Source organism: Protopterus annectens, chromosome 14.part0 (assembly GCF_019279795.1).
Source record: "Protopterus annectens isolate FY-2018-M chromosome 14.part0, PAN1.0, whole genome shotgun sequence".
NCBI lineage: Eukaryota > Metazoa > Chordata > Ceratodontiformes > Protopteridae > Protopterus > Protopterus annectens.
In genome coordinates, this window is record NC_056748.1 from 911,849,655 (window position 1) to 911,866,337 (window position 16,683).

At 42.1% G+C, this 16,683-nt stretch overlaps 1 protein-coding gene across 1 annotated transcript in view; it reads right to left on the reverse strand.

Moving 5' to 3' along the window:
* BTAF1 (B-TFIID TATA-box binding protein associated factor 1) overlaps positions 1 to 16,683 on the reverse strand; it is a 3,603,226-nt gene that overhangs the window by 2,094,732 nt on the left and 1,491,811 nt on the right. The window contains exon 19 of the mRNA XM_044055641.1: positions 3,689 to 3,838. Coding sequence (XP_043911576.1) covers positions 3,689 to 3,838 — 150 coding nt within the window. The remainder of the gene's footprint in view (positions 1 to 3,688; positions 3,839 to 16,683) is intronic.

The following is a 16,683-nucleotide window of genomic DNA, read 5'->3' on the forward strand; positions in this document are numbered from 1 at the left end:
TTTAAAAACAATACAAAGCTCCTTCATATACCTTCACAAAAGCTTAATTTTGAAGATTTTTTTTAGGGAAGAGTGGAAGCCATGCCACAGGTTAGTCCTTACCTGCAGTCTAAAAATCTCAGGACCTCTCTAAAGGTAAATTCATCCACTGGGGACCAGTGCTTGCAACTGGAGGCCTGTTTCTCTCTCTCAAACTACAGCCTTCGGGACTTCTGATTTCTCAAAGAAATCGGGGGAGGGCACAACACTAACACTAGGCTTAAAGTGGCTGCACAAAAGTGCATGGAACTGAATGTGTGATGGGTGGGCATGAGGTACAATTCAACCTATCATTTGGGAACGCAGCTGCCAAACAGACTTGACAGATTTGCACTTTGCCTAGTGCTAGGAAATACAAAGGACCACTTTTATAAGAGCTACAGCAGTAAATGCAGTTCAATTCTTTAAAATTTTCATATGGGCTTTAATCAGATCTTTTTTATAAAATATTCAAGGACTTGTTTAGTCTAAAGTTTAAACAACATAACAGGCTTTATTTGCAGAAGTAATAAACACTTTCACTATATGTAAGTGGGCTTCCTCAGATCTAAAGAACACTGTAGGCTATGACCTTCACTTATACTGTAAATTCACAGTAGGTGGGGATACCTTAAGGCTTTCTGATTAGTGCACTTGTGGATTAAGGGACGGGTATTACTACAACCAATGGGTGAAGGTGAGTGATCAACGACAATGCAACAATCATCCATTATCATGAACCTTACTGGTTGAAGAGTATCAGCTTAACATGAACGACTTCTTGGATTACTCCTATGGATATACAATGCTTGAGGCATATACTTGCTGTGCGTCTCTCTCAAGCTAAGTTGCTTTGTATCCTCACCTACTACTCTGCAATAAATTAGTGTAACTTTAGTTATCATTAGCATCCTGAGCAGTACAATGTCCTAAAAATGATTGTACAAGCATTCTATTACACTATTATATATATTTGTCCAGGACTATTTCAAACATTTTAAAATATTGGAAGTGAATAGACATTTTAAATATTTTCAAGATTAGTCATTCAAAACCAAGAAAATAAACAGTAGTGAGAACGGAATGTGTGCGCTGTATCATTACAATTTACCCTGCTCTAGTTTTTTTTTTTTTTTTTTTTTTTTTTTTTAATTCTGTTAACCTTCTCATAGTGTTCCAGCCAAGGCCTGGCACTGTGCAGCAGACCTAAATCTCAGCACTGCGCACTACCACCATTATTCTCTAAGGCAGACCAGAAATTTCTCCCTCTTATAAAATTAGTTTCATTGATTTCAATCTAACCACCCTTATGGCAACACTTCACGTAATGCTATTCTCATAAAAAGTACAGAATTTGGCAGTATGAGTCCTGACCCATTAGTTGAGAACTGAGCAAACATTTAGAATGCTTCAGAGCATTCTGAAGTGAACAAACAAGCTTTTCTATGTTGAACATCAGGACAGAGATTTGAACATGAAGTCAAAAAAAGAAAGGATGGGCTGAGGGCCTAGGCCCAAAGTCAAAGTGCACGACTTGATGGCATATAGCTTCATAATTAGGTAACTAGGCTATCAGCCCAACGGCCTACGTAAGCCTAGCCAACAAGGTTCCCTGGCTTACGCCACCCAAGAAAGTTATTTTCCTGTGCCACTGTCGAACAGAGACACAGAAGTGATCCCCGGGGTGTATTTACTATTTCCCATCCGCTCATAAAGATTTTTTTTGAAGAGTGCTAATGAACTATGCTCGACATAGATGGGTAGCCTGTTCCAGAGTACGGGAAGTCTCTGGGACAGGAATAAATCCTTCCAGCATGTCCTGTTTATTGCGGTGACAAGGTTTAGGTCCCTGGAGTGTTTAGCTCGGAAGGATTGGAATTTCTTTACGTGTAGCATGTCCAACAGCTCTGGGTTTGACATAGCTTTATATGTTAGGCAGAGATCACCTCGGAGTAGACGATATGCTACTGAGTAAAGCTGGAGTTTTTTTGAGGCGGTCACTGTAGGGTATTTGTTTGAGGCCAGTAATCCTCTGTGAGGTACTTCTGTGGCCTTTCCAGCTGCTGCAGATGTCTTGAGAAGTACATTCCAAAAGGGGCGCTATACTCTATAATGGGTCTAATGAGTGTCGAGTAGAGGGGAACAATGACCTCTTTTTTCCTGGATGAGAACTCTTATCATGAGGTGTGTCACGTAGAAGGACTTCCTGACTACTGTGGCAATGCGACTATCAAAGGAGAGACTACTGTCCACCTGGGTCCCAAGGTCTCTTATCCCACATTCGGTGTTAAGTAGATTGCTGCCTATGTGGTAGTTCATGGGTACAGAGTTTTTACCAAAGGGGATGACGCTACACTTTTTGGCATTGAGCTTGAGGTCGTGGCTCTGACATCAGGCATCTGTCTCAGCGAGGCCCTTCTAAAGGATGTCCACATCATTTGGGGACTCGACTATGGCTCCTAGTTTGCAGTCATCTGAAAACTTCGTTAGCCAGAAGCCTTCTGTGTTAGTCTGTACTTCAGAGAAGTAGATACCAAACAGGAGAGGTCCCAGGATCCCAGGACGGAACCCTGTGGTACTCCACTTGTCACTGCTTTGAGGTCAGATTTGGAGTCTGCAACTTTTACAGTGTGGGTTCTGTCAGTGAGCCAGCTGGCAACCCATCTTGTGAAGTAGGGATTTACACCTAGTTTAGTGAGTTTAGCTATAATTCCAGAATGGGGGATGGTGTTGAAAGCCTTGGCGAGGTCAAGATAGGCTGTGTGAACCACCTTACCCTCATCTAAGGCTTTGGTGACTGCCTCAAAGAAGTTGATCAGGTTTAGGAGGCATGATCTGCCTTTCACAAACCCGAACTGGGTGGGATCCAGAGTTTGGAGGTTACCAATGTCTTTGTTTATGAGTTCCACGATGATACGTTCCATGGCCTTGCAGACCAGGCTCGTCAGGCTAATAGGTCGACAGTTCCCGGGATCAGTGGTGGCTCCCCCTTTGTGGAGTGGGATAACTGCTGCTGTGCGCCATTCAGTGGGCACAAAGTCTGATGCGAGGCTATTATTGAACATGGTGCTTAAGTGGGGAGCCAGTTCGTTCTGAAGTTCGTGTAAAACACAGCATGGGATGTTGTCCAGTCCCATGGATGCTGTGTTTTTGGCTTTAGAGAGTGCAGCTTTTACCTGCGTAGTTGTGATTACAGGGACACTGCATTCTTCCTGTACAGATATGGGCCCTTTAGGGGGAGGGGGGTAAAGTTAGCACTGAACTTAAATATACCAGAGTATTGAACACCTACATCCTAAACACAGATACTTCTGAATAAAGTATGCCAAGGTTAACCGCAACAGATAATGAACATCAATTACAGAACTAAATACAGAAAAGGGCCCATTATGTCATATTCGAAGATGTGTGGATTTTCAGCAGAAAAGACTAAAGGCAAGATAGGGTAAATTAAAACGATTGTAGTATTTCACACTATGGTGCATGGTTAAGAATTTTACTGCAGTTATACTCCTTTTGTTCTGCATTTCCTAAGCTTTACTCACCGAACTAAAATAAACCCCAAATTATCCCTCAGACGGTACTAACAGTCTTGTTTAAAGTGCAACCACAACGGACTGTTTAACAAAATTACTTGCAAAATTCTTAACAAATTTTAGTGACTTATTACCTTTGATCTGGATTTTACTTCCAGCAACATGTTTAAATCAATGGGCAAGTGTGACGGCTGCATCATAAGACATAGCCAAGCTCCCATCCAAGGACAAGCAGCTGCAACAATGTACTGCACTGGAGCCTTGTCTAGTAATTCTTGCCATACCTAAAAAAAAAAAAAAAAAAAAAAAAAATCACAACAGTTAAATTTCTATCACATTTATTACAGAATTAAAACCTGTAATACTATCAGACCAAACAGTAGTGATGACCACCTAAGGAATTTGACTACGCAAAACAGTTAAAGAAAAATATCTTCATTGTAGCAGATGAAGAAAAAACAAACAAAAAAAAAAAGAACTTCATTTACTGTACATAGATAAATTTAGCATTCTACCTCTACTCCATCCTTTCCATCCACTTCTACCCCCCATCACTATTACTTGAGATGCCTGCTTTATTATCTCCATTTACTCCCTTCCCAGCCACAAAGTGCAGTAGCTCATTCCGATGGTCCATGTCTCTCTGTGCTAAAATAACACTAGTGCTGCAGGAAGGAGTTTGTTCTATTATTTTGGAGGGCTGGGGTTGACTACCATGGCATTCAAATTCTCCCCCACAGACACTGACAGGGGAGGAGGTATTCCAGATATACCTTTTCATCAGGTAGGCCCTCATCCCCCACAAGGAAAGACATTTTGCTCACTGGGATATATATACTGTTAGAGCAAGGGGGGATTCCAAGACCATCCTACTGCTGCCAGTTTCCTCCCTCTAATGTGCTGGGCTGACATTAACAGATAGGTATACAAAAGTGCCAAGGAAAAAATACCCCCACATACACAGTAACATGTCTGTTTTGCCACTCACCAACATTGCTGCATTACTTCACTATAAGGAACATGGTATCACCCTCTTGTGCCTGTTTTTTGACTGTGCACTCAGCATATCCCTAAACCCTTCTTCCCAGCAGAAGTGAACAAGTATTTGCCATCTTACACCCCCCCCCAGCTGCTCCAGCAGCAAAGTCAACTAAACCTAGTTCTTCAAGAACTCATCCCTCTCTACTACACAGATGACTTGGTTCTAAAACTGATGTTCAGGTCCCCTCCTCAGCTCTCCTTACAGTTCACTTCTCCTCAGTATGATCTTGTGCAACAAAACAGTATCTGTCCTTGTAGTATCCAATAAGTGTATTCCTTCCAAGCTACTATTTCTTACCACACCATTTCCACCTCCATCCCATACACACTTCTGATGACTTTCACTCAGCGTTATGTCCCTTTCCTCGTATGGCTTCCTGTATTCAAAATGTGGCATGATCAAGGAGAAATACACCAGCAGCATGTCAGTGATTTGTAAAAAAAACTGCACCAGATGCCTCATTCCTCTGGAGAAGAGTGGCATGTAAGGTAGTCATGGTCTGCTGTGGGTCAGATTTGTTTGCATCTCAGTGTAAGTTTTGTTGGTCCTGAAATCCTGGTCCCTGGATTATATGTTGGATATCACAAGCTGCCCTCAATAAGTGGATCTTGGGTTTTCTTGACACACCTGGGGACTAAAACATATTGGTACATCAGCACTCCCATTCTCAAAGCCTAAACATTGCAGCACTTACCCTTTCTGCCCATCACTCCCTTCCTGGGTTAGTACTTTTCAACTATAAATCCTTTTCACTGTTGGTCATTTCCAGCTCCCTTTCCACTTATTCCATTTAGCACATTGTTCCTAGTCAATACTTTCCTATGATTTTACCTCTTTCTGCTCATCCCTTGTTGGCTCAGTTCCAGCAGTGGGAAACACCATCTCATCCTCCCTGACCCGATGACTGCCCACTATATTTGAACTGTCGCTAATGGTCTTTACCTGACCCAGTTCCTTCCTGCTGTTCTGTACCTTTCTATCTCACTGTCATCTTCATACTTTCATCATCTTCTTCTTTCGGCTGTTCCCGTTAGGGGTCGCCACAGCAGATCACCTGTTTCCATTTCTTCCTGTCCTCTGCATCTTGCTCTGTCACACCAACCACCTGCATGTCCTCTCTCACCACATCCATAAACCTTATCTTAGGCCTTCCTCTTTTCCTGTTACCTGGTAGCTTCATCCTTAGCATCTTTTTCCCAATATACTCAGCATCCCTCCTCAGCACATGTCCAAACCAATGTAATCGTGCCTCTCTGCCTTTGCCTCCAAACCTTCCAACCTGGGCTGACCCTGTAATATACTTATTCTTAACCCTGTCCACCCTCGTCACACCCAGTGCAAATCTTAACATCTTTAATTCTGCCACATCCAGCTTAAACTCCTGCCTTTTTGTCAATGCCACTGTCTCCAACCCATACAACATAGCTGGTCTCACTACCCTCTTGTAGACCTTCCCTTTCACTGTTACAGGTACTCATCTGTCACAAACCACTCCTGACACTCTTCTCCACCCAATCCATCCTGCCCGTACTCTCTTCTTCACCCCTCTTCCACACTTACCGTTACTCTGAACTACTGACTCCGAGTATTTAAAATCATCCACCTTCGCCACCTCTACTCCTTGCATCCTCACCATTCCTCTATCCTCCCTCTCATTCACACACACATATTCTGTCTTAGTCCTGCTGACCTTCATTCCTCTTCTCTCTAGAGCATATCTCCATCTCTCCAGGGTCTCCTCCACCTGTTCCCTACTCTCACTACAGATCACAATGTCATCTGCAAACATCATAGTCCATGGGGACTCCTGTCTGATCTCGTCTGTCAACCTGTCCATCACCATTGCAAATAAGAAAGGGCTCAGAGCTGATCCTTGATGTAACCCCACCTCCACCTTAAACGCATCCGTCACTCCCACCGCAGACCTCATCGCTGTCACACTACCCTTGTACATATCCTGTACCACTCTTACGTACTTTTCTGACACTCCTGACTTCCTCATACAATACCACAACTCCTCTCTAGGCACCCTGTCATATGCTTTCTCTAAGTCTACAAAAACACAATGCAACTCCTTCAGACATTCTCTGTACTTCTCCATCAACACTCTCAGAGCAAAGATCGCATCTGTAGTGCTCTTTCCTGGTATGAAACCATACTGCCGATCAATAATCATCATGTCCCTTCTTAACCTTGCTTCCACTACTCTTTCCCATAACTTCATGCATAACTTCATACTGTGTGTGATCAATTGTATCCCTCTGTAGTTACTACAGCTCTGCACATCACGCTTATTCTTAAAAATCGGTACCAAAACACTTTTTCTCCATTCCTCTGGCATCCTCTCACTTTCCAAGATTTCATTAAACAATCTGGTTAAAAACTCCACTGCCATTTCACCTAAACACCTCCATGCTTCCACAGGTATGTCATCTGGGCCAACAGCCTTTCCATTCTTCATTCTCTTCATAGCTATCCTTACTTCCTCCTTGCTAATCCATTCTACTTCATGATTTACTATCCCTACATCATCCAACCTTCTCTCCCTCTCATTCTCTTCATTCATCAACCCCTCAAAGTACTCTTTCCATCTCCTCAACACACTTCTCCTCGCTTGTGAGTATGTTTCCCTCATTATCCTTTATCACCTTTACCTGCTGCACATCTTTCCTAGCTCGGTCCCTCTGTCTAGTCAATCGGTACAGGTCCTTTTCTCTCTCCTTAGTGTCCAACCTTTCATACAACTCTTCATATGCCTTATCCTTAGCCACCTCTCTCTTTGCCATGCACCTCATCTCCTTATACTCCTGTCTACTTTCTTCATCTCTCTGACAATCCCACTTCTTTGCCAACCTCTTTCTCTGTATACTCTCCTGTACTTCCTCATTCTACCACCATGTCTCCTTGTCGTCCTTCCTCTGTCTAGATGTGATACCAAGCACCTTTCTAGCCGTCTCCCTTACTAGCTCTGCTGTAGTTACCCAGCTATTTGGTAACTCTTCACTGCCACCCAGTGCCTGCCTTAACTCATCCCTGAACTCCACCTCACAATTATCCTTTTTCAATTTCCACCACTTGATCCTTGGCGCTGCCCTCACACTCCTCCTCCTCTTCTTGATAACAGTCATCCTACAAACCACTATCCTATACTGCCTAACACTTTCTCCGGTCACCACTTTACAGTCTCCAATCCCCTTCAAACTGGCCTCCTACATACGATATAATCCACCTGTGTGCATCTTCCTCCACTCTTGTATGTCACCTTATGCTCCTCCCTCTTGTTAAAATACATATTCACCACAGCCATGTCCATCCTTTTCGCAAAATCCACTACCATCTGACCTTCTGCATTCCTTTGTTTAACACCATACCTACCCATCACTTCCTCATTCCCTCTGTTCCCTTCACCAACATGCCCATTGAAATCTGCTCCAATCACCACTCTCACCCTTGGGTACAGTCATCACCACTTCATCCAATTCACTCCAAAATTTTTCTTTCTCATCCATTGCACACCCAACTTGTGTAGCATGCACACTAACAACATTCATCATTACACCATCAATTTCCAGCTTCATAAACATCACTCTATCTGACACTTTTCACCTCCAAAACACTCTCGGCATACTGTTCCTTCAGAATAACTCCTACGCCATTTCTCCTCCCATCCACACCATGATAAAACAATTTGAACCCACCTCTGATACACCTAGCCTTACTCGCCTTCCATCTGGTCTCTTGCACACATACTATACCAACCTTCCTTCTGTCCATCATATCAGCTAGCTCTCTCCCTATACCAGTCATACTGCAAACATTCAAAGTTCCGACCCTCACTACCACAGTCCGAGCCTCTCCTCCTGCCTTCGGCCATGTCTTCCGCCTCTTCTCCTCCTTCGGCCAACAGTAGCCCAATTTCCGCCAGCACCCTGTAGGCTAACAGTACTGGTGGCAGTCGTTAACCCGGGCCTCGACCGATCCGGTATAAAAAATTTTCTTGGTGACTGCATGAAATGTTTTGGCGAAGTTTTACGCCAGATGCCCTTCCTGACGCAACCCTCCCCATTTATCCATTACACCTCTCCATCTATTCCATCTTGCTCTCTCAACCCCTGAACACCTAAGATCATTTTTCTCACTGTCCTATCACTTCTGCCACCCACATCCAGTTTTCATACTATTTCCTGGGTCTATATTAGAAAATCGAAGTTTCAAAACTTCGAATGTTCTAACATCCACCCCTATTCAGCGAAAGCTGAAAATATCGAAGCAACAGAAAACTGAATTTTTTCCTAGGGAAAGAATTCGGTTGTCCATTTCTGTTGCTTCGGTATTTTCAGCACTGTGGTGGAAAGTTACGGGTCGGGTTCAAGTGTGCGATTGAGGGCGGGTTAGGTTAGTTAGGATTAGGGTTAGGGTGCGGGTTAGGTATGTGTGCAATTGTGTGGACGTGAGGGTTAGGGCGCGGGGTTAGGTATGTGTGCGATTGTTTGGACGTGAGGGTTAGGGCAGGATAGGTGAGTTAGGGTTAGGGAACAGGTGAGGTGAGTGTGCGATAGTGACAGACCTTAGGGGTTAGGGTTAAGGTAAGTGGATAGTTAGTGGTGTGTGTATAGTTTAGTGTAGGGTTAGGTGTAAGATTTTAGGTGCATGTATGTGGATTGTTGTTTGTTTGGTGTGCTTGTGTTGTGTGCGTTTTGGAACAGTGAATTATTTCCCTAGGAAAAAATTTGCTGTTCTGTATGTTCGCTGTTTTCAGCTTATGCTGAATAGGGGTCGATATTAGAACATTCGAAGTTATGAAACTTCGATATTCTAATAATGAACCTATTTCCTCTAGACTATGGCTGCTACAGTCTCCCTTATCCTTCTAAACGTCCTACACCTCGGCTCTCATACAGGGCCCATCAACCACACACTATTTTCTAACGCAAATGGACTTTTCCAAATGTGGATAAACATCAGGTCCTTCCAACACAAAATTACCAACACTACAAAATCCATACTTGAACATACCCTTAGCCAAACTTTTTGGATGGCACCTGTAAGTTGGTTGATATGTTTTGTCAAGAAGATTATGATAGAGCTATAGTAAATATTGCTGAAGAATTTTTATAAGGACAGAACAATTTCCTTCTAGTTCAATAGCTGGTAATCCCACGCAATAACAGTTCCAATATATCTTATAAAAAGAATTTTGTTCTGCAAATTGCTATCAACAATCATAACATAAGAGATGTGATTTTAGACACTTGGAAAATATTAAAAAGCAATGTAAAATTACAAAATATTAGTCCTGGTTCCACTTTTGTTTACAAAAGAACAAGTTCTTTAAAACAGATTTGGAAACCCAGAAAAACAAAGGTACCCTGGTTTACCTACTAGTAAAGGTAAGGGTACGTTAAAAAGTGAATTTTGTAGTGTTTGTAATTTTGTGTTGGAAAGAGCTGATGTTATTTTACCACATTTGAACATGTCCATCCGCATTAGGGAACATTTTAATTGTTAAATCTATACAACTATCTTAATACATTTTCTCTTCTCTGTCACTTTCTACTTTTAATACTACCATTAAATACATGCCACCTATAATCTACATATTCCCACCACCTAGCTATAAGATTCTAAGTATATCTATCCTACCTTTAAGTTTAACTCTCTATTTCTATCTTCCCACTACACTTATCTTTCACTTTTCCTACTTCCCACACCCCCCTCAAAAAAAAAATTTGAGCTGTATTGTTAAATATTTCTAACTGTATACTTTTCGGGTCTAAATTATATGAACGAAAGTTCATAATGTTGAATGCTTTAAAGAGTGAGAATGCCGGACCTCCAACTCCTTATTGTGGGGGGATGTGCCCCCCGCTAAATAAATAAATAAATAAATATATATATATATATATATATATATATATATATATATATATATACAAACATACACACATACATACAAAAATACTAACGCTGAAATCGCACTACAGTGAGGAAAGGGCAAATATTCCGACCTTCACTGTACTGTGATCTCACAAGAAGTACTTCGAGGTCCGACATTTTCGCTCTTCAGGGCGTTCGACATTATGAACTTTCATATAATATAGACCCTAACTTTCCTATATGCTAATGTTCCACTGTTACTCTATTGTGGCTTTTTACAACATACGTGCTGTTTAGATAGTTTTCTGTATTATTTCACTTGCTTTATTAGTAATTGTTTCCTTACAAATTCATGTAATGATTTTCATGCAACTTGAAGCTTTTCTCCACGGGTCTCCACTGAAAATTGGTCTCAAGCCCAGTGGACTTTTCCAGTCAACAAATGTCAATAAATAATAATACACACTTGTAATTCCTTTGGTTTACTTTACATCACAATTTGTTCCCATTGTGATGTGTTATGTAGGAAAGACTACTTGTAGGCTTGTCTAAAAGAATTAAACATTTGCATTCCATTAAGACAAAGGATAAGAACAATGCTCTTTTTAAACAAACAGCTTTAAGAAGTTTTCTTCTACAGTGTTGGACAGTGTCTGTTTGGATTACGGAGGGGGTATTAAAAAATTCCCTAGAGAGAGATATTGCGGCAAATTAAAATTACAAGCGGATGAATTTCCATGACATCATGAAACTATTAAGTGTTTTTAATATAGAGAATTATGCTGGGTAGGTGAATTATTGCTGACAAAGGTTCTTTTACTGTTTCATCAGTTTTAAATTCTATACAAGTTTGTCAATAATTGGAATTACTCAAGTTTTAAAAAACGTTAAAAAAGGCTTTTGAATGTGTTTTTTTTTTTCCTATCTTGTGTATTCATAAATGTTTTATTATTGGTATATGATGCCACAATTTGAATGACTTAGTAAACAGTTTACCCTGAAAATGTCCAGAGTTATCTGGTGGATGAAAGTACTTGAAAAAATATAACTTTTTAGGTGTTTTTTTTTTTGGTTTCAGTTCTTTACACACCTGAACCATTCTACAGGTTTTTTTTTGTATTTTTTAGGATGTACTGTTCCCACAATTTCCATTTTTTGTGTGCAATTTACTCCTACTCATTTTTGTTTAATAACTCAAATGCTGGTCTCAACTCATATTTTGGTGCAATAACCAAGTGATGCAAAACTAGCCTTCTTGTGCAATACTGACAGCTGTTGGAATTCTGTGCAATAATACATTGTTTAGATTTGTAAAATGTTTTTGGGTGGTAAGTCTGTTGTAATGCTTCTTGTGATGTTCTGCACAGAGTCCGGAGAAACAAAATTTAATTCAGTTTCCACTGTTGTGTGAAGTCTGAATGACAAAGTTTACTTTGACTGACTTTTCAGAATATCAAACTTCCAGTTCTTTTATCTCTGCTACAACATTCAGTACTTTATGACTGGTTTAGACTTCAATTTCCATTCTCCAGTAATTGCTTTACTGGCAGCCACCAGAATTAAACTTAACAAGACCAGACAAGACCAGGCAATTCAGATCCTATTATCCTGGCTCAAAAAAAAAAAAAATAAATAATTTTCTTAATTACACTCAAACACTTGCCAGTATTCCAGACAAGGTACTCTGTAGGCAAGCTCATTATACTCTGAGAACATATGCTCCTCCCGGATAACTCTCTTCCCTATTACACCTCCCAACATTTGCCATCCACCAGACAGAAAATTCTCTGGAGTCTGTTTGGGGTATAAAAGTACCTATGAAAACACATCCAAGCAAAAATTCCTAAATTGTCTACATTTTGTTGCATGTCTGGGAGCCATACGCATGTCCTTCCATTGTTTTGTTTTTTTTTTTTTTTAGCAAATATCTAATCTCTCTTCCCAATCTTTTCTGACCTCCTCTGATTTGTATAGCTATTGTGCAATATTTTACATGCCCTACTAATGACATTTTTTTTTTTTTTTTTAGCAGCTTCTGTTCTACATTCAGCTAGAAACTCAACCAGTGCAGGTCTTTGATTTAGGATTCCTCTATCCCTTTTTCTTTGCCTATACTCTGATATCAATCCCCAATAGGGGAGGCAATCTCTAACCTGCAGTCCAAATGTCTTCTTAGCCTCCTCCCAAGTTTACTACCATTCCCCTCTCTGATTCGAATTCTCTGTATCCCCAATTAGTCATCCCTAGCAGCAGAATCTTTTTTCTCCATTCCCACATTGGATTCGTTCTTGGTATACTTTGATACTTTATGAATATAAAATTCTGTATGACTTATTCTCAAGGATCTGTATCCAGAATTTCACTCTCCTTATTTCTTGAATTACCCCCCCCCCCCCCTTCATTGTTATCCCTTTCCACTTTGAACTGGAGCTTTCTGCTTGTGTTATGTACAAGAATCTCATCTGTGTAGCCCTAAAATATCCATTCAAATTGTGTAATCCTAAACCTTTTTCTACTCTTAGAAGGATCAACTTCTTCCACTTGATTCTTGCCCTCTTCCCCTCCAAGAGAAAATCCTTCAATTATTTAATTACTATCTACAACTTCAAAACTAGTGGATAAAAAAAAAAGCCTGACCTATACATAAAACTAAAGGGACCCAAACATAATGGTCAAGGTCTTCGCTTCACATGCTCGATCCTGACCTCTGGCGAATGCCTGTTTGGAGTTTGTACATTCTCCCTATGTCTCTGTGGGCTCTTTCCGCCTCTGAAAAAAATGATGAGCATTTCCATCTCAAGTTCACCAATGAATGGAGCTGTAGGCAGCAGCACAGACTTTACAAGGTGCCCTATAGGGGAAAGAGTTGTACAGAACAACCACTTTGTGCATCTACTATGGTGCACAGTATCCTCAAGATAGGAGAACATGGATCACAGACTGCATGCCACTGCAGGGCAGGCCATTCAATGGTGTAAAATATGGCTCTAGGTGATTCAGTCATACCGACTAATGTCACCAGAATGTGCATGGGTAGTTACCAGTTATAAGTGGGTTGAGGACCCTGCCTACTCCAACCTACGCCAGGGATGCATGCCAACAGTGGGGTGGGTGTATATGCCCTTATTGGCCAGTGTGTGCCCACCATAAAGCCCAGCAGCCCTGGGTCAATACGCTACTGGCAGGTGTCTAGTTGCTCAGCCTGAGTCACCTGGTATAGCTCTGTTGAGCAAAAGCTGGACATAAAACCAATGAACAAAATTGCTACACTTGATTCAGCTTCACTGACAGGATGCAGCTTGGAAGTGGATGACATGATACTGAGAAGGCTGGACAACCTATGTATCCGAGAGACAAGACGGAAGGGTAGTGCACCAAAGCTGCATGGCTTATGATCCAGAGTCTACTATGCAGGAGGACAAGCCAAAAATGGTGTGGGAATTATGGCGAGACACAGGCTTCAGAAGGCAGCGAGGAATGTCATCAGAATTAGTGACAGACTCAAGGCAATCAGTGTAATGACAGGGCAGTATTCATAATTTCAGCCTATGCCCTATGCAGGGTTGTGACACAGTGAGGAAGAGTGCGCATTCAGACACCAGCTGTGGGACTTACTAGATTACGCAGGACAACATGAATTGGTATTGATAATGGGTGACTAGAATACACATATTGGGACGGACAGAGAACTGGATATGAGGACTGCCTGAGTCCACATCGGTGTGACAACAGGATTAGAGGACGTCAAAATATTCTAAACTTCTGTCTAGCAAATGGCTTGATGATAGTCAACACATGGTTCAAGAAAGAGAGCTGCAAGATCACATACAAGAGTGGCAAACATGCAACCCAAGTAAACTTCCTCCTAGTAAGGAAAGGGCACTACGGTAGGAATCTAGGATTGCAAAGTCATCCCCAGTGAAACAGTTGCCCTACAGCAAGCCACTATCATAGGTTCACACTAGGCTATCTGCCCTGGGGCAATTATAAGCCTAGCCCGATTCTGTGTGGCTTACGCCACCCCTTGATTTGAGTATACTGTGCCCTTTTTAAGGTTTAGTTTACTGTGCCTCTGTCTAATAGTGACACGGGAGTAATCCCTGGGACAAACCTACAATCCCCTATCCACTTATCGAGATTCTTCTTGAAGAGATTCAATGAGGTGCTCTGCCTCACATGAACTGGAATTCTATTCCAGAGCGAAGGGAGCCTCTGGGTTATGAACCTGTCCCTTCAGCAAGTTCTATTTATTTCTGTGCTGAGGTTCAAGTGCCTCGAGCGTGTGGCTCTAAGGGATTTAGATTTATTGAGGTGGAGCATGTCCATTAATTCTGGATCTGACATAGCTTTGTATGTCAGGCATAGATCGCCTCGAAGTAGGCGGTATGCAACTGAGTAGAGCTGGAGTTTTTTTTAACCGAGCAGCATATGGCATCTGTTTGAGACCCTTGATCCTCTTGGTGAGATACTTTTGGGGTCTTTCTAATTGCTGCAGGTGTCGGGTAAGGTACATCCCAAAAGGGGCATTGTATTCTATGATGGGCCTGATGAGGGATGAATAAAGGGGCACGATTACCTCTCTTGATCTAGATGTGAAACTCTTCGTGATGAGGTGGGCTATGTAGAAGGTCTTTCTAACCACTTTGGCAATGTGGTTTTCAAAGGAGAGATTGCTATCAACTTGGGTCCCCAGGTCCCTAATAACTTTCTCTGTACTTAATGGGTTTCCGCCTATGTGGTAATTTGTGGGCACATTGTTTTTGCCAAAGGGTATGACTATACATTTTTTGGCATTTAGCTTTAAACCATGGCGCTGGCACCAGTTATCTGTCTCTGTGAGACCTTTTTGAAGGATGTTTGTGTCAGCTGGAGAGTTGATTATAGCGCCCAGTTTGCAGTCGTCTGCGAACTTGGTGAGCCATAGTCCTCCCACGTTTGCCTATACCTCGGAAAAGTATATACCGAACAAGAGTGGTCCCAGGACAGAACCCTGTGGGACGCCACTTGTGACCGGTTTCGAGTCTGACATGGCTCCAGCAACTCTCACTCTGTGGGTTCTGTCTTTGAGCCAGTTTGCAACCCATCTTGTGACATAGGGGTTTATATTTAAGGTGGATAGCTTATCTATGATGCCTGAGTGGGGTGTTGTGTCAAATGCCTTTGCAAGGTCCAGATAGGCTGTGTGGACTACCTTCCCTTCATCTATGGCTTTGGTGACTGTTTCAAAGAAGTCAACCAGGTTCAAAAGGCAGGATCTGCCCTTGACAAAGCCGAACTGGGTAGGATCTAGTGTCTGTAGGTCCCCAATGTCTTTGTTTATGAGCTCCATGATGATCCTCTCCATAGCCTTGCAGACTAAGCTAGTCAGGCTTATTGGGCGATAGTTTCCAGGGTCCGTAGAGGCTCCACCTTTGTGGAGTGGGACCACTGTTGCTGTACGCCATTCTGTGGGCACATAGCCTATAGTGAGGCTGAGATTGTATAGCTGTTTTATTTGAGGGATTAGTTCCTCTTGTAGTTCATGTAGGACGCAACCTGGGACGCCATCTGGTCCCATGGAAGCAGTGTTTTTTTGCTTTGGAGAGGGCAGCCTTCACCTGAGCATCTGAGATGTTTGGGAGGCAGCCCTCTGCCGGGATAGATACTTGCTCTTTTGGGGGGGAGGGGGTGGAGAAGTTTGCACTGAACCTGTCTGCCAGGATACTGGCGATGTCTATGGGTTCAGTGTATTTTTTGTCGTTTAGAATCAACTCAGAACAAGTCTGGGAGTTGCATCCCAGGTTTCTAACATAACTGAAAAAAGCCTTATGATTGTCTTTGGTGTCCTGTGCAATTTTTCTCTCGAAGCTGGCCTTGGAGGATTTTATGAGGGATCATAATTTTTTGCTAGTACTGATCAGAGATGCCTTCCCTATAAGGGAGTTTGCTCTATCATGTAGTAGCTTCCTCCTTCTGTTGTACCCCCACCAGACTGGACGCCTGCCTTTGGATGATTGGGTCTTGGTTTTGTTTGGGATAGCATGATCCATGCATTCCTGGAGATGTCCGTAGAATGCATTTATATAGGATTCTGCAGTTTGGGCTGTAGTTTCCACTGGCCCTGGGGCCTTGAAGGATTCCATTTCGGTTTTGAGAAGTGAGAAGTTCACCTTTGAGAAGTTTTTCACTGTGGTTTTCTGGGCTGGGGGTGGGGTCGGGATGTGGACATCC